General features: G+C 43.9%; 1 protein-coding gene across 1 annotated transcript in view; it reads left to right on the top strand.

Moving 5' to 3' along the window:
* Positions 1 to 18,761, top strand: part of LOC307245278 (glutamate receptor ionotropic, delta-1-like) — a gene marked incomplete at its 3' end in the record, with an annotated part of 448,321 nt that overhangs the window by 369,448 nt on the left and 60,112 nt on the right. The window contains exons 5-6 of the mRNA XM_080020759.1: positions 2,709 to 2,762; positions 17,781 to 17,954. Coding sequence (XP_079876885.1) covers positions 2,709 to 2,762; positions 17,781 to 17,954 — 228 coding nt within the window. The remainder of the gene's footprint in view (positions 1 to 2,708; positions 2,763 to 17,780; positions 17,955 to 18,761) is intronic.

Here is an 18,761-nt window from a genome sequence, read left to right as displayed (position 1 = left end):
CGCAGGAGAACAGTTGGGCTCCCCCAACCTCCTCGGGGAAGATGGAGAGAACAGGAGGGAGAGAGAGAGAGAGGAAGGAGAGAGGGAGATATGTTGAGACGGACCGAGAGATTAATTATATTTACCACTGCGCGGGCGTGCGGGCAGGCGTGCGGGCAGGCGGGCAGGCGTGCGTGTGTGTGTGTGTGTGTGTGTGTGTGTGTGTGTGTGTGTGTGTGTGTGTGTGTGTGTGTGCGCGCCATTGTCAACTTTACATTGTGCGTTGCAGAATGTTATTGTGAGCGCGGGCGGGCGCACACACACACACACACACACACACACGGTGATAACAGTTTGTCAGTGTCTGAGTAAAGGTTATAGTGACAGGTGTGATAAGTCAGTGGGAGATGCCGTTGAGTGTGTTAGAGCTGCTGCACTATAACCTTTCCTGCCGTCCAACCCACGCAGAGACGCCTCATCACCGGGATCACACCGCGCAGCCGCACCCACGCAGAAGCACACCTACGGTTCTGTCATTCGATCTGTCTATCTGTCTACAGTATTTGTCCATCTCGCTCTCTATCTGTCTGTCTATCTATCCATTGTTCGTTTTACGTTGCTTCGTTCCCATTTTGTCAGGCCGTCCTATATCCAAACTCGCACGCCTTTCATTAAACACAAGCAACCTCAGTAGAGTAGACAGGTATAGATGAGGTTTGATTTAAAGAAGAAGAAGATGCATTTATTTTGAACTTATTATATATTGTTTCTTCTTCTTCTTCTTCTATATATATATATATATATATATATATATATATATCCTGTGGTATCTGGCACCAAGACGTTATCAGCAGATACATTAAGTCCTGTTAGCTGTGAGGTGGGGCCCCCATGGATCGGGCTTGTTGTTCCAACACATCCCACAGATGCTCCATCCGATCGGACCCTAACCCCAGCCAGGGGGTTAGGGTCGGGGGAATGCAGTTCTGACGCGCACGTGCTGCCTAATACATCCCACCCCTTGACAGGAGCCACTGGAACGAGATGAACAATGTTATTCACTTCACCTGTCAGTGGTTTTAATGTTGTGGCTGATCAGTGTTTGTGTGTGTGTGTGTGTGTGTGTGTGTGTGTGTGTGTGTGTGTGTATATATATATATATATATATATATATATATATATATATATATATAATATTTTTTTGAGTCAAGCATGACTTAGTTGGGGTTGCTCTTTCTGGATACGGACAACGACAGAACAAACATGGGAGCGGGGAATGGAGTGATCCCCTGGGGGTCCATGTGAATGTGTATGAAGGCGGCAGGGTGGAAAGTGGTAAATTACGTGCTTTTTCGATTGAGTTTTACACCGTCTTGTCCTTTCCTGATCTAATATATTAGCATATATTATTATGAGCATCTCACCAGGAACAGGACAAATTTGCATAGAGGTAAACAAACACCCCCGTGCACTTCTTTCAGTTAAATGATTATGGGATTTATTATTAAATGGATCATTAATGGATCACCGTGGATCATTTATTATTGTCCGAGTTGGAAAAATAAATTTGAATTATTATTTACGTCAAGGGGAGTCGACAATGACTGTAAGTTGTTATACCGCAAGGAGACATAATGACTCAGAGCTGAGAGGGACATAGCCCCCCCCTGGTGTCACATGGTGCAGGTTTCTGTCTGGGCGGCAGTTGGCTTTGCCCTACGTGCTTCACTCTGCGCCGTCCAGTACCTTCCTGTTGCGCCAGGAACACGAAAATCCCTGATGATTAAATAACGTATGAAGTTAGCCGTTCGTCCTCGGGAAAAGCTCGACGTTTTGGCGAAGTTACCGCCGAGCCTCGGTCCCCCCCCCCCCCCCGTGAACAGCGGCAACCTGACTTGTTTTTCGGGGATGAAAAACCTTTTTAAGAGGGCTGAGTTCCAGGATCAGACGGAGACAGCATGAAAGGAAGGAGCGGAGGCAAACTACAAAAAAGCGGTGGGGGAAAAAAAAAGCGAACCCACCATGGGGTGACTGTAGGGCTGCTGAGGGCTCGTGCAGACAAACAAAGTAAATATGAAAATATGCCATAGGGCCTTATTTCCAGGTTGTGGGCAAAGTAGGCATTCCAGTACATGCACGGCCTGGCTTTTCTCAGGCGTTGCCTGACTAATATGGTTCAAATGTATTCCGATTTATTTGTGTTTAATTGTGTGCCTTCTATTCTCCTGTTTTCAACGTACCACACATTGGTTCTAAACAACGCACGTCACTGTAATACATTTTCTGATACAAAGCGTCGAGCTGTCACCAATCTTACAAAATACATGTTGTAAAAGTCGTTAGATTCCAAAATCATTTGTTTCCAAATTTTAAGATGCATTTTGAGCCAATGTCGGAAAACGAATGCAAAACAAAAAAGTTGTTCCAACAGTTGGATTGAGGCAAATGAACAGTCTACCCGAAATGATATGTTCCATGTTCAATGTGAATACATGTCTCCAATTCATAAGGTGTGTGTTGGTTATTACACTGTTATAAGCTCATACTATGATGGTGTCTTCAAATACACAAAGACAATTATATTGTAATTGCAATTATTTTTAGGAGAATCAATTGCCGACTAAAATTTCATGAGCGGGACAGCCCCGCTAATGGAAGAAGCTCAATAGATTGGGTGATAATTATCTCAAAATTTCAAGATTCTTCTCTCTGTGTTTTTGTGTCTGCAGGCGGTGGAAACCAACCTTGCCTCCAAAGACAGCCACTGGGTGTTCGTAAATGAGGTAGGTAATCTCTCGTTCTCTCCGCTTCCTGTTCATCCAGCCCGTCTCCACGACCTTGTTTCGGGGGGGGGGGGGAACTTTTTTTCAACTCATGCAGCGCTTTGAATATTGCATTTTTTTTTTTTATCAAGTTTTGGGCATCAAAGTGAGCGCGGGGCAGTAAATAAGTCCTCGATTAAAACTTGGCGTAATGACATTTCGGATGCCGCTTTATTATGTGACACTAATAGCGCGCGGCGAACCCGGCGCCGATGTTCTCCGTGTCGGTGAGCCCGCGCCTCCTTTAGGCGAGGTGGCCCTCCCCATCTGTTCCGGAGCGGACCCCAAACACTGGCGCGCTCTTTTAACGATGAAACCAATTACTGCGGTAATTAGTGGGAATTAAAAGAGGGGGTAGCCGAGGACAGGGGCTGAGCGCAGGACCACGACTGTCAGCCGAGTTCAAGACCATTTTTCACCGGATGTGAAAGTGTAGGTGGATAGAAAAGACCTTCTGCTCGTCGTGGGGAGAAAGAAATAGCTTTTTTAATAATTATTTCATAATAATTTAATAAATAATCCGGGTCTTTATTTGGAGCAGATATCACCACGCCGGTGTTCGCGTGACAGTGGCATTATTGAGCATGTTACCGTGTGCAGAAAAACACGTGAACAACTCTTGTGTGCACGTAAACATCAGTCATTTGGCGTGCGGCATCGTGGACATCTTTCTTATCAGGCGGGAAAAAAAAGGGGGGGACGGGCACCTCCAGGGCGCCCGGACTGTATTAATCCCTCCGTCAAAATACATCATTTGACATCTTTCTGCTCAGACGAACACAAACACCATTTGCATGATTTGCGTCGCCGTTGGCGGATCTCGCCATGTGGTTCTGTTTTTGAGTTTGTTTTTTTTTTTTTTTGCAAAATCGCACTGCTGTTAATATCAATAAACAAGCACCTTTGCAGCTAATTAACCCGGCTGACAGACACATCAATAGCGCCATTCAATCGGCCATGGTGAATGGGTCTTTTAAAGCGAGCTTTTGAAGACGAAACGCTGTCATTACTCACTCGCCACAGCGGGCGTGTTTGTCAGCCGGTCGCCAGATTGCGATTTTTTTTTGTGTGAAGCTTCGCTTTAACAAGTCATTATTTACCAAACTACTCCGTTATTTAATTATCACTCATAATGAAATGTTTAAACGGGCTGTGTTGTTTGGCTTTCTAAATAGTGTTTACCATCAAATACTTTCTATCGCTGATTAATATTGGATCTGAGTTGAGAGAGGCAGCCATGGGCTCTGCTGCCATCTTTGTATTTCATGCACCAAAGGCCTTTCTATCTTTAAAGCAGAGTTCAACCTCATCACAAATACACCTTCGACATCTCCATCCTTTTCACACCTCCGTTTTGGCTTTTTCCCAACCCTGCCTAATTCACTTCTTTCCCTCTTCTCGCCGTCCGCGACTCTTCGCTTTCTCCGTAGTCCGGGCTTTAGGAGAATCCTCGTGAACAGGCGGGGACACTGGTCCGGCTCGAGGGGTTTTCACGTAGTCCTGTCTGGAAGATAAATGACTGGAAATATGACCAAACTGTTTGACAAACGCACCGAGGAGCTTTTTGTAGAGGTGAAGAGGCAAATCTTGCAAACATGGCCTGCATACCATACCATAACACAGCATAGAATGAACAGCTTGTGGGAATGACACAAATATATATATCGAATAAACATTGACTTTGCACCTTTACTCAGAGCTCGGTCTCTGATGCCATCGACTGACATGCAACGGGACCTGACCCCCACCCCCCCCCCCCCCCCCCCAGGTAGACGGACAACTTGAAAAAGTAAGACATTGCAAAACACGTATGACAAAACACGTTGGTAATACCGAAAATGCGATGACGTCTCGACCTCCATGCCGCAGCAACGCCTGCGTTTTGTGATGCGTTTTTGTGAATACAAAAATAACGTCATGCCCGATTACGTAGTGTGCGTTTTTGTCTGTTTCTCGTGCATTAAAGCGGGACACCTGATGTGAATGAAACAGACATGTTGCTTTGTTCAGTGTCTTCAACGCGTTGTTATGAAATGCCACAACACATTCGTGGCAAGTTATGACTAAAATGCGGCGTTAGTACATAACGTGTGTGGACAGGATTAAGAATGAGTACATCAGAGGGACAGCTCAGGTTGGACAGTTTTGGTGGAAACTGGCCGGCCCGACTCTGGGGACGCCAAAGCGATGGCGTCCCCAGAGTCGGGCCTGGAGGTGCGAGACGGGATGTGGCTGACGACCACCATCGCCAACGCCTTCATTGGTGCGTGTGACCTCTCGAGGGTTCTTATCTCAATCTCGAAATGAGACTTTAAAAATCATTTAGGAAAACTTTCAGAGCACCCCCCCGCCCCCTATGAGGGGCTGAAAATGGATTTGGGACACTTCCAGCTGCAGTATGAATGTGGCCTTCGGGGTTTTCCCTCAGCCTCGATCCAATAGTAATTTTGGGTTGTCTGTGATTTCGAAAATTTAGAGTTGCACCGGCCAACGCACAAACACAATGTCAAGTCCAAAACGTGGTTTTACCGTATTAGCCAAGACAGACAACCAATCTGATCCCAATCTGATGTCACCAATATCCAATAGCAGGATTGGCGCATACCTAACAAAAATGCAAAACCATTAGATTTCACCAGATTTTCTTCGACCAAAATTCTCTGAGGGTCAAACATGGAACGAACCTTGTTTCACACTGATGAGCTGCTCGAAGAATAGCAGCGAGAGAGGCCAGATTGAGAGGGTTTGGACACGTGTGTAGGAGAGATGAGAGTTAGATTGGGAGAAGGAGGCTGAGGATGGAGCTGCCAGGCCAGAGGAAAAGAGGAAGGCCCAAGAGAAGGTGTATGGATGTGGTGAGGGAGGACATGCAGGCGGTTGGTGTAAGGGAGGAAGATGCGCAGAACAGAAGGTGTTGGAGGGAGATGATCCGCTGTGGCGACCCCTAACGGGAGCAGCCCAAAGGAGGAGTACATAACGTGTAGTTAACAGCCTCGCAGGCCCTCCACCCTTTCTCACTCCACCTCCTTAGTTTCTCTGACCTTTCCCTCCCCTGTCCTCCCTCCTGGGCTCTAATCCAGGGCGCCTTTCCATTCAGACCGGCGCCGTCTCCTACTACCTTCCTGTCCCCCGTCCGGTCTTACCTTCCTGATGTCCCTATCTCTCCCCCTGACTCATTCCCCACCCGTCTCCCTCTCTCACCAGAGGGAGACCTCGTCCTTTAATAAACCCCCCCCATCTGACGGCAACACAAACAACCGTGGCCTTTTATTTTTGAATGACTGCTCCACCGACACCAATTAAAAGAAACCCGAGAAATGGAGTGAGGGCGGAAACGAGCCAGGAAGAGCGATCCGACGACGGGGAGAGAGGGAGTCACTGAGACGGGGAGAGAGCGAGAGAGAGAGAGAGCGAGAGATGGAGAGAATGTACGGGAGGAGTAGAGGCGGAACCACCAGGTTGAGAAAGTAAAGGTCCTCCGACCAGTATTTTCAACTGAACCATCTGGATTTTGATTTTAATTGGTGTGACCCAGAGGCGCAACTAACCAGTGAAATCATCTGGCCGGAGCGAAACCACGGCAGGACTCTGCTCCCTTTCTCAACTCGGAGCCGTTTTTTTCGGGGGGGGGGGGGGGGGGGGGGATGGAAGCGAGGGAGCAGAGGAAAGAAACATCGAAGGGATTCAACACAGACAGCAATCACTGGGGTCCCAACAGAACCCCGAAGGCCACGTAGACAGATGAGGAAGACGTTTAACATTGATAAATAGAGGCATGGATGGATGGATGGAAGTACAGAAAATAAATCACAAAAAAAACCAAATAGAAATAACTTTTTCTATACTGAACTTTATATTGAATACGGTTCAATTTCACTTGCTTTATTGGCAATAAAGTTGGAAACACTATTGGGAAGGCTTCAAGACAGGTCTTTTTTTTTTGTAATTAAATCCGTGTGTGTGTGTGTGTGTGTGTGTGTGTGTGTGTGTTCGTTCTGCTGGACAGCCGAGGGACTGGGTATTCAGCTCCCATATGCAGACCTCTGCAGCTCAGTTGCATAGTGTTTTGGACTTCATATTTGTCGTATTTTCTTATTTCAAAAACAATAAAAATAAAACTTAATTCTGGACTATGGATGTTTTTTAACCACTGAGGCAGGCCGTCCAAACATCTCTAAAGTTTGCATATGACAGCGTTATCTAGAGATATAAGAACACAACTTCCTATAAGTTCCATTTGGTAAAAAAAAAAAAAAAAAAAAAAAAAAGATTCCCATATATTCTATTCTACAGAAGTTTTTGACAGTTTGGCAGCGGATAAAACATCTGTGATAGATAAAGGAAATTGAATTTGTGTCATCAGTGTAGTTTCTTTATGTTCCTGGAAAAATAAATTGGGAGAATTCTAGCTGTAAGAGTATCCCGTGACATTTTCTGTTTTAGAGGCACTTAGGTTTAAATAAATAAATAAATAAATAACTCTGGATTGGCTCTACAAGCAAAGCAATCCACTGTCCCAGGCCTTGACTTCCATCTCCACTGGAGATGGAAGTCAAGATGGACTGAGCGAATTGATTCAGGGTTGAGTTGTGGGAAGTGTCTGACACTTGATTTAACTGATTTATTTTGACCTGGCGAACAACAGCTGTATGCATATTCTTGTTGTGAGGTCACGACAGCCAAACACCGCTGTTGGAAACCATAATTCAGAATAAAAGGCCCAGTATCAGAATTTCAGTAGACTTATTTATCGCTATACATTTTTAAAGAAGTTGAATTTATACACCCGCGGCCCAGTTTTGAAACAAGACCCATCTGTTGAGAACTACTGATCTTGTGGCTGGATTTAAGTTTTCAAATAATTTATTCCTTGTTTTCAAAATAGATTTTGTTGCAAAGGGCTATTCACCCGAAGATGCATGATATTTTAGAAATACATATCTATGACATTAGTCAAAATGTATCTAATTGTGAGTATATTCACATTGTTGCATGTTTACTCATAAGTTAAAATAATATATTATTCCAAAACCAAAAAACACTCAAAACAACATATCTGATATGTTATTTCTTACAAACCAGAACTGCAATTGATATGACATATTTGTAACATAAAATAGGTCCTTTTCAACTTTTTGTTCATGGTGGTTATATTCACCAACAATGACATAAAGAAAAAATGTTTTCTTTTCCTGTGGTCTATGTAGATTGTATAAATGTCTAAATGTCATGCATTGTGTTGACCACTCCTTTTGTCCCGCTCTTTAATTACTTGTTTGTTTCTGTCTGATTATTCTTTGAGTGTAGTAGCCACCGTTTTGGCAGGTCCATGGCATTAGAATGGCAAACTTTTCCTTCTTTGGCACGTAGCCCAAGGCAGACCAGGCCACAGGTTTGGATTTGTTGGTTTTCATGGTGGCAGGTTGTTTGGAGCAATATTTCAGCACAGGGTAGAGTGGTGGAGTAGTTGTCAGTGCTAATGTTGCTTGGCTCTCTGCAGAACCCATCGTGTCGTCTCCAGGCTCCAGCTCCAGTTCCGTCAGTGGCATAGGGGATGGGCAATACATAACCTGAAAAGCTTGACGCCGTCTGTTCCATGTTTTCTGGGCCTGGACTGTCGAAAGTTGCACCATTCCCATTACAGCACACGTTGCTCATCCACAGCTTATGTCCACCTGGAGTAAATATTGTTTTGGAGTTGACAACGAAAAAGATCCCCCAATAAGTAAATGCAGCTAAATTGAGATGCAGTTTGGAATTACAAAACTGTATTATGCAATGAACAGCACAAATGTTGAATATCGACACAAATCGGATGCTCCAAAAAGTTTGCAGCTGAGTTGCCAGGCTGAGACCCATGAATGTATATCCTGTTAAAGCATCCATGTTTCCACCGATGTTTGGCTTTGTATGAATTTTTTGTACTGAATTTCATGCAGACGGAAACCAACTAGATTGTAATATACAATACATTTAGTAAAATCACTCCCTCTTGCCGGAAAGGACCCACCTGCTGGCTGCATCCCGCTACAGGCCACAGATTTGACACCCCTGATCTAAGGGTTAAGTGAAATGGCTTGGTAAAGAGGTCTAAAGCCTTAACACTTGACCCAGAGACCACAAGGAACAAATGGATTGTTTTCACACCGTGTAATAGGGGGGGGGGGGGAGGCTGTTTGCTTTGCTCTGCTGTAGGAGTCTCTGTGGACAGAAGAAAGTACGGATCACACACCCACTGTGGCACGTGCTGAAGCATACGCATACATACGCACATACCATGATGGAAACTTGGGACCCAAATAGGCATTTGGGTTTATTCAAGATTCAAGAGGTTTATTCGTCACATACATATACATACTTTCATACATTTATGTAGTGAAATGTCATTCAACGCACCCGGTGATTACACACAATATGTCCTAGACTGAACACAGTAGCTACCTGAGAATTTCTACTTGACCAACCAACTGATTCCTAAAACGTAATGCAGTAAGTCGAATACTATAGAATAAAATCAAAATATATAGAATAAAATAAGATAAAATAGAATAGATAAAGGGAATAGGCTTATGTATATTGGATAGACTTATGTATATGGGATATGCTAATTATGTATATACAGATATGTGCATTAAAGTGGCATGTGAATAAAATGTTAATACACATATCAGAAAGCACACACAGTTCCCATTCACCTTCCTTTTAAACCAACCATATGAAATGATCCTTTTTAGACTCATTTGGAGAGAACTGGTGGACCCCTATGCACACCTTACTATTATTGTCTGTTCCCTCTCTGTGTATGTAATTTCACATAACCACGTTGGATTTCGAGTGAAGACCAAGTTCTCTGCCGCAACACACACACACACACACACACACACACACACACACACACAGACATACACACACACACAGACAAACCGCGGAGTGAAGAGTTTCGGAGGAAATATGAGCATCCGCACATACATACTGCTTGCTGCATCCGAGCCTAACTGATTGGCTTGTTCTAGACCTTTTGTTGCCGAATTTCCGGCTTTTACAATTGATGGAACCACATGCAGTACAGAGCAAGGAGACGGCCAGCCATTGTGCTTTTGTGAGTATTTAAGTAGCTCTGGTGCCTTTTTTTTTTTGACCTGCAGGCTTCTTTTTTCTCTAAATATGTGTTTTCATTTTATGTCCCTGTGTGATCCGCATGCGTCTACCAATTCTTATGTGATTGTACTGTACGTACGTCTTAACATCCTAGGTTTATTTATGTGCGCACTTCCCGTCTGTGGAATGATAAGGTTTTTATTTCATAAACCCACAATTAATTGGTACCTCACAAGAGAGAGGGGTGCAGGGGAGAGGGGAGGGGAGGAGGGAGCCGGGTTGTCGAGTTCAAGCAAGCAGAAAATGGGGGGAAAACAAACCAATTTGGTCGGAATGTGTTTGTGAACACAGGCCGGCGGTGCCTCATTCCAGGAGGGAGCGAGGACGGGCCAATGCCAGCGAATCCGCTCACTTGGCCAAAGCCACAGGGAACGTCGAAGACGGCGAAGTGGCTAGAATCACCTGAATGAGAGAGAGACAGCGGGGTGGGAGGAGATGGATGAGATAGAGAGAGAGAGAGAGAGAGCGAGGGTGAGACAGATGGTGTAGGGTGGAGGGAGATGGACAAGTGTAATGTAAGGGTGGCAGATGGAATAATGAGAGCAGGGGCAGACTGGATAATAGGAATAGAGGGGTGATGGGCACAGAGCTTGACAATACATGAAATGACGTCATTTAGCCGACGTCCAAAGCGCCTTACAATAAGGACATTTGACGCCCGTGGTGGAACCAACTGAGCATCACGCTCTTCCTCAGCAAAGCAAAATTAGAATCGTCTTTATTGCTTCATTATAAGTAAGTTTACACGTACAGGGAATTTGTCTTTGTGTTCGGTGCGTCACAAGCAATACACGTAGCGAGAGATAATAAGAAAGTAAAACGTAAGTACTGCAGGTCAAGAAATGTAAATGTAAAATAGAACTATAGGAAAACAATATGTCAAATATATAGGAATATGTAAAATAAGGCTGTTTTTCTTTTTAAATAAAGAGCTGTACAGTTGTGCAGGAATGTGCAAATGTTGAGAGTCTGAAGTATAACAGTATGTGCAATGTGCATGGGTAATAGTCCAGAAGAATGTGCGTTAATGTAACGCATTGACATATCAAATAAAGTAGTAATACTGCAGTTGTTTGAGGTCGACTTATACTTACTATTACATTCATACTTAGTGAATACTTTGCTTTAGTTTTCTCGCATTTGTTTTGAACTTTACCAAGTACCTGATAGTTGTTGTTCTTAATAAAACATTTAAAAAAAAGTTATTATCCAGTGCACCATTGTCCTGGGCTTTCACTGAAACTCCCAGTGACTTTTCATGTTTCAAACGGTTTTAACACAGTAAAGTACGATACCGGCGGTACACTAGAGGCGTATGAAAGTAAGACTTCCTGGAGAATTCCCCCGACTCGCACGCGGCCTTTTTTTCCATCTCTGATACTTCTGCTCCTACTTAAAATGAAGATGTAACCACCTTAGGAAGTCCCTCTCCTGCCTCACCTCTGGAATCTCCGTGGAACAGTTTTGCAGACTTGTCGCTGCAAAACAGTGAGATACTGTGAAGCATGCTGAGGGGGTAAATCCAGGTTCATAAAGCAAAACTCCACTCCGGGATTTAGAGGCAACCCAGTGGATTTTCCTCGTTAGCATCAACCCAGAGGTACAACCTAAGGGTGGTATTACATGGATGAGCGCATAGCTGGAGCAAAAACATGTCTGGGATTTTTCTTTCCGAGCCTGGAATTTCTTTCACCCCGAGTCTGGCACGTTCGTTTCCTTGTACAATGCATTATCGCAATTCCAGGCATGGAGTTGTCACCGAAAGTATTCTTTCGCGCCGACGTCACGTTTGGGGAAAGAGAGAGGTGAAACAAGTGGCTGGCCCCAATTGTTTCTCCTTGACATCCAGGCCCGCCGTGTCTCGCAATTTGAAGGGTAACACAGCAGCGGGAAGAATCATATTGAATTTTGTGTTGCCTGGTGTATGTCCACAATGTTATTGACCATCGACACTCCGTTTTCTATTGTGGTCCAGAGGAAGTCAGTGTATACACCGTACGGCCCCTCTCCCAAGACGCCAACTTGGCTGTGATTGTGTTCGTTCCGTCGTCTTTGTTCAACTCGTCTGCTGACATTTCCAATGCGCCGTCTCGCTCTCCTTCGTTAGTGAGCTTCTTTTTGTCAAGGTCTGTGACGCGCTTCCATATCGCGACCCAATTCGGACGTTGGAAATTTGCAAAGAGGAGCCAATTATTGATAATAATTATTAATAATGCCTCCTCTTTGCAATTTTCCAACGTCTAATTATTAGAGAGAAACTGTGAAGAGGATGGCGCCATTAAACGCAACCAAAAACGTCTGGCCAAACGTGCTTCAATAACATTTTGTTTCCTCCGCAAAGCTTTTCCCCATAGCTTTTGTGTTATGTCTTTTCCCCTCAGTGAAAAGAGGCGTCTCTTCAGTCATCTATTCATTCATTTCATTTTAATTTCTTTATCCTTTTTCTACCTTGCATTAGCACTGCTGAGTGTCGGCGCCCTTTTTTACACCTAACATCCCCGAGCATCCCCACTGTATTACTTGTTGACTAATACTTCTCAGACGTAATGTAGTACACCCAAATTACACATCAGTGGCAGTGTATTATAAATAATAAAACTGTCTTCCTCTCAACCATCTGTCTCCAGACAACAGGTTTTTTGTTGTTGTCATTTTCAGCATCTAGAAATGGAACAAACTTGTTTTTGCTTTATTTTTGCCAATCCGATCATTTATGGTGGAAAGGGTTGTTGGTGTGTCTGTGGTTCATTTTGGGCAAGCCTACAGTCACTGTTAAGTCACAAAAATAAAAAAAATCAATGTCAGTCTACTCAGACATTCATACATACGGTTGTATCCACGTGTCACTTAGATTTAGGAACTTTCTGGATTTCAAACCATCAGTGGCGGCCATTGAAACTGTCCGGCGGCTCACCCAAAAGGCCATAGCAGGGGTTCTGCCAAGGCTGACGGTTAAAATGCTTGGCTGCTTGGATGGTCTGATGGCTCACCACTGATCACTGCAGCTTGGAGGACTCCTCAAAGCCGTAAAGAATGTACCCTCCGAGTGCATTGGCCCGCCAATAGGCCGGCATATAAACACAACTGCTGTATTTTGTAGACAAAAGCCCATTCTCAGAGCCTCTTTGCTGATTATTCCGATGGTTCCCATGGTCCCCGGCTCACCTCACCGCTCACTTTAAGCATAATCTCACATCGGAGATTGCGGGGTCATTACAATTTCTCATTCCCCTGTGATATCACGTCAATTTCAGCTCCTCTTCTGGAGCCATTTTGCAGTCGATGAGCGCAGGCAAATTGTGTGAATATTGTTTTGTCGTGGGGCTGTCGGGGGGCCCGCCACGGCCGAGCCGTGTCCTCACCCTGGAGGTTGGGCTCGCAATTTCAAACGCCGCCGAAAACGTGTCTAATTTGTCTTAATAAATGACATTATGTGTTCCCGCAGGAAACTCTGGGAGGAATTAAAATCTGCCAATTAGAAGACTCATTAGATATTTCCCCTCATTATTGTTTCGTTTCCCGAAGAACTTTCTCACTGCACGTGGCATCACCTTTAAAATACAAGGAGACATCTTCCAGAAAAATCAAAACATTTTATCAAACAGATGGAATTGCACTGAATGTGCGGCTCTACCATACTCGAGGTGCTGGTTATTGCATGAGCGGTCCAATTTAGAATTTAGTTTAGGGAACCTTAGATGAATTTTAACTTCTTTACCCATTTTTGCAGCCCATGTAACATCTGGCAAGGGGCTACAGAAGGAAATTCCCCTTTTGGCCAGCTCTGGTGTAGTGATGAATTATTACTATGCATTATATTATTACAAAACAATAAATTAACTGGATCAACAATTTAAATCAACATCTCAGGTCATTCGGATCAAGGTCTATTTTTAGTATTTTTCTTAGCCAGAGGATGAACGGTTTATTTCTTGAAGATGATTCTGTTTGCCGGTTACTCTTATCCAGCACATTGTTTATTCTTAAATTACTTTTTATTTTTGCTCAACGTCAAGCAGAGTCCTAGCTCCCACAACCCTCCGTTCGTCGGTGAATGTTCTAGTTTTTTTGGTAAGTGGTATATCCGTATGCAAAAATGTCCCGCCGCTTTTGAAAAACTAGACTGATGGAGGCTATAATTGAGTTTCAGAAAATATAATTATGTTTTCCGTCCACAAAGCAATTAGCCATGCGTGTCATTAATGGAGACATTTTATTTTGCCGGGTGAAATGCTTCGTCCACATTGTTTGAAAAGTGTCATTTATTTTTGACAGGCAACTGTCTGGTCGTTATTTTTGTCTTTCATGACGGTCACCATGTCAGATTAGGCGATCACAGAGGCATTAATTCTCGCCATTCATGGTCGGCAACGCTACAACTATGACCCCCGACCAATCATCATTGCGCGAGTTCACGGGTCGTCGCTGTGGACGGGCGAGTTCATGGGTCGCGGGGGGGAGGGTCAAGGAACCGTCAAGGCACATGGCTACGGAAGCGCAAAGTGTGATGCTGGCGGTCTCGTGTTCCAAAAAGAAAAGAAAGAAACAAGTGATTGTGATTGTGTCATCCGCCGGAGCCGGGACGGAGCCCCCGTCCCTGAACGCGCCCGGAGCGCGTGGCCAATTATTATGCAGAATGACGTCATCGGACCATTTTTCGGGGTATTAGGGTTTCGGAATAATCGGCAGTCCCCGCGGTAACAGCAGCATCTCTCTTTCTCTTCGCCATGTTTCCATACTCTATGTGCACCAGAGAGCATGCTGTTATCCTATTGGTCAATGTCAAGGAACCAATAGGATGTAGGAACAGCGGGAGTTGTCAAACTACGCAGAAAAATACAAAATATTCTGACATAATAGACTTTTTGTCGGAGTGTCGTGGGGCATTCAGGACTTTTCTTCGGTTATACTACCCTACACGGGGGTAAACACACCCGTTTTAGCGCCCCGACGTTCACATTCGGGCCCGACGCTGGAAATTTGTTGGCCACGACAACATCGGGTCACAATCGGGCTGAATTGCTATAGTCCAACCCCGGCATTAATCAAAGTGCTTAGAGGTCAACTGCATTTTCAAATAGAACACAGCGTCTAACCGTGCGCTCACACCATAAGCTAGTTTATCGCTTCAACTCATCGCTTAGAAGTGGCCATAGCAGCGTATAAACAGATTTATTTATGTTCTTTGTAAATATATTCATCTTGAAAGAAGACCTGTTGTGAAAAAAACCCACTTTTTCAGTGTTTGTGCACATGCATTCTTTGATGGGCCGCACACACAAACTGTGAAATACTGTGAAACACAACCCAGTCAGTTTTCCGTGAGCGTTCAGAAACACCCTGAAACGAGCCGTTCTGATTTGTGTCTCAGTACTCAGACAATTAAAAGAACCGCCCTCCATCTGAGTTATTCAATAAACAATAAAGAGGAGTTAATACCAACTGTTTGTGAAGAAACTGCAGACGATGGGAATGTCTTATTAATGTATTTAATGAAAGTAATTAAAAAATTATTTGAATAATTCTGCTGTTTCTTTCCAAAATAAGTATGCGGTAGATAGACTGTAGGCTGCGGCGTGGGATCCGCTGTGCTTTCACCAAACAATTATTGTAGATGTTTTTATTTGTTTGAGTTATTTCATTTTATTTTTAGTTTCAAGTGACGTACATGTCATATCTGGCATTTCACGGCAACATGGTGGCACGTACCGTTGACGGTAAAAAAAACAATATTTATACACGTTTATTTTCACACGTACAACGTGGTTTTGAATTTCAGAGAACCAGGAAGGGAGTGGGAGCGGAACGGCAGAGCGTTTATGCAAGATGCATGGGAAACCGCGTGTGAGTGGTCCTGCCCCCGTGCTCGCAAGTCTCAAGTTAAGCTTTGAGACGGGGATGGGATGGACAATGGCTGAGAAACGAGCAGAGAGAGCTTGCCTTCAACCGTCAGAGATATCAATATTTGATATTATTTAAAATTTATGGACCAGCAATACCCTTGCACTAGTGCAAATATATACGAGCTGGTATTTGTTTATTTATATATTATTTTATTGTTTATAGGCCAGCAACACCCAGGCCAGGAGTAATGGTCTGTACCTTTGCAGCAGGCCAAAAAATGTACAGTACTTAATTTATGTGTATGTATATATACTGTATGTGTACTATATATATATATATATATATATATATATATATATATATATATATATATAAAGACATTTATATATATATATAAAGACATTTATATATATATATAAATAAGTGTGTGTGTGTGTGTGTGTGTGTGTGTGTGTGTGTGTGTGTGTGTGTGTGTGTGTGTGTGTGTGTGTGTGTGTGTGTGTGTGTGTGTGTGTGTGTGTGTGTTTATTTTATTTATGCACAAAAAACAGTGAGTTGTCGGTGGTGCTTGGGGTACTCAGTACAATGTCGAGTGTCTCAGGGGTTGCATGTACACTGGACTGTTAAAAGTTTGGGAACCACTGCTCTACAACAACATTGACTCATCCGGGACGCTTCGCCACGTAGCCAGTAAACACCCACGCTCTGCACCGCACCCCTACACTACGCCTGGCGTAATTCTACCGTTAAGCAGCCAATTTTCAGAAACCAAAATAAACACTTCAAAAATCACAAATATTGCTCAAAGTGGTAATCGGTAAAATGACTTTATTAGGAAAAAAAAAATGTAGCTGGCACTTGAAAAGAATCTGTGGCAGATCCACCTGCCACACGCCACTCGAGTGCCGTTTTCAGGGACCTCCGAAACAGAGACACAGGCGATGGAGTTGAAAACACGTTTGTTTATCATAGCGAGTGGGCCTAGGTGGAACAAGCCCTGGAGCGGATGGACAGCATGTCATGACAAGGGCTCCTCTCCTGTGTGTGTGTGTGTGTGGGGATGGGAGTTTTACCTGTTGCTTGTTGATTCGTCTAACAAGCAACAGGCGTACAGCCACACTGATCCTGGGCCCAATTACCAAGACCCAGGACAGGTAGGGCTGCTCAAACCACACCATCCCCACACCACAAAGCCTATTGAATGTATTTGTTTGAGTGACCGTGAGAGAGCGGAGTATGCTGTGATCTTGTTAGGACACAGAAGTCGCCCACAGGACAGAGTTATCGCAACATGTCCTCGATCACTAGAGCGGCATTGCAGGTTGAGAATTTGAACTCCACTTGCTCCACTAACTCTGTCTCGGATGCCATGGCATCAATACCCTGTGTTGTATGCCAAACCTGCTGGCAGCAGAGGTAAAAAAAAAAAAGAAAGATGTATTTGCGCTATGCGTCTCAGAAGTGACCATCTTAGAGAGAAAACACAGGTAAACTCAACTTGGATTTTAGGGAAAAATTTCAAATAAATGTAGCCCTTTCACAAGGGACTTGTAGTGTCATCCACTCAACACAGACGATCATCACTTGACTATAGTCAAGGTGACAGCCACGTGACTTGGGAATGAGATGACAATAGGCCATGGCAGAAGAGGCAGTGCCTTTTTATCTAGGTCAAGCATACAGTGTATTTATAATGTGCAGCAGTGCACAGTGGAGCACTTCCGTCTTATTATTCCAAATAAAACACAAGTTCAACTTTAAACCAATCATCACGGGACCCTTTTTTCTCACGTACATGTACACCTTGGTTTTTCCTATTTCTGCTCCGTGACCCCTAACCTCGGTGCTCTTCCATCTCTCTTTCCTTCTCTCGCGTCCTCTCTCTATCTTGGCTCTCCACCTTCATCCACTCTGACTCTCCTCTTTATCCACCTCTCTCTCTCTCTCTCTCTCTCTCTCTATGCCTCTTGTTTGCAGGAGATCAGTGATACAGAGATCCTGGAGCTCACCCACAGCGCACTGGGGCGGATAACGGTGGTCCGGCAGATCTTCCCCATGTGGAAGGACAGCAATTTGCGCTGCATGCGCCACAACCACCGCATCTCGTCCTTGCTGTGCGACCCGATGGAGGGCTACCTGCAGAACCTGGAGGTGCGGGGCTCATACAATAACACACAACTGCTCGTTACACATTGCATTCTGTCGCTGCTTTGGTGGGTGGGCGGACACAAAAGTGAACGAATGACCTCATGGGGCCTGGGACGTGGTCGCTCACCAGCGAGTGGACATGTGTGTGAGATGCTGCGTGTTGTGTAGGAGTGTACGGCAGTCGTGGAAGAAGTACTCAGACCTTTTTACTTCGGTACAAGTACAAATACCCTGACACGAAAAGACTGCAGTGAAAATGAAAGGTACTACATGGACATTTCTACTTGCTGTAGGTAAAAATATTTGCTCTTAGATTCACTTAAAGAATTTTACGTAAAAGTACTTGCCTTAACAGAGCTTATAAAACGTTTTATAAAAAGTGCTACTGAACCTTTTCCCAGCAGATGATGCTCATGCAGATCCTGATTACAATTGACAATATAATAGTACAGGTGGTGTGACAGGAATAAAGATATGGAACTAATTTGAGCAATTACAAATCAGCAGTCAGACTTTTTCGATTTGTCTTGGAGTAAAAGTCAAAAGTCAAACTGAATATGCTTAAGTACTGATACTTGAAAAAATCTACTTAATTAGAGTACTAGGGCTTTGTTAACACTTAGAAGTCAAAATAATCTGGTTTTGAGTGTACTTAAGTATCAAAAGTAAAAGAAAACTCCAAAAATCCAAATTGAAAAGGCTTATGGTAATGTACTTAACTCTAATCTAGTCTGATCTAATTGATAGTCTAACATCCTCTAGTCTCATCTCATCAAAATGTTGTGGAGGAGGTGAATGGTTGGCATTGAG

Source organism: Zeus faber (assembly GCF_960531495.2).
Source record: "Zeus faber genome assembly, chromosome: 20".
Taxonomy (NCBI): Eukaryota; Metazoa; Chordata; class Actinopteri; order Zeiformes; family Zeidae; genus Zeus; species Zeus faber.
This window is presented reverse-complemented; position numbering and strand designations above follow the sequence as displayed.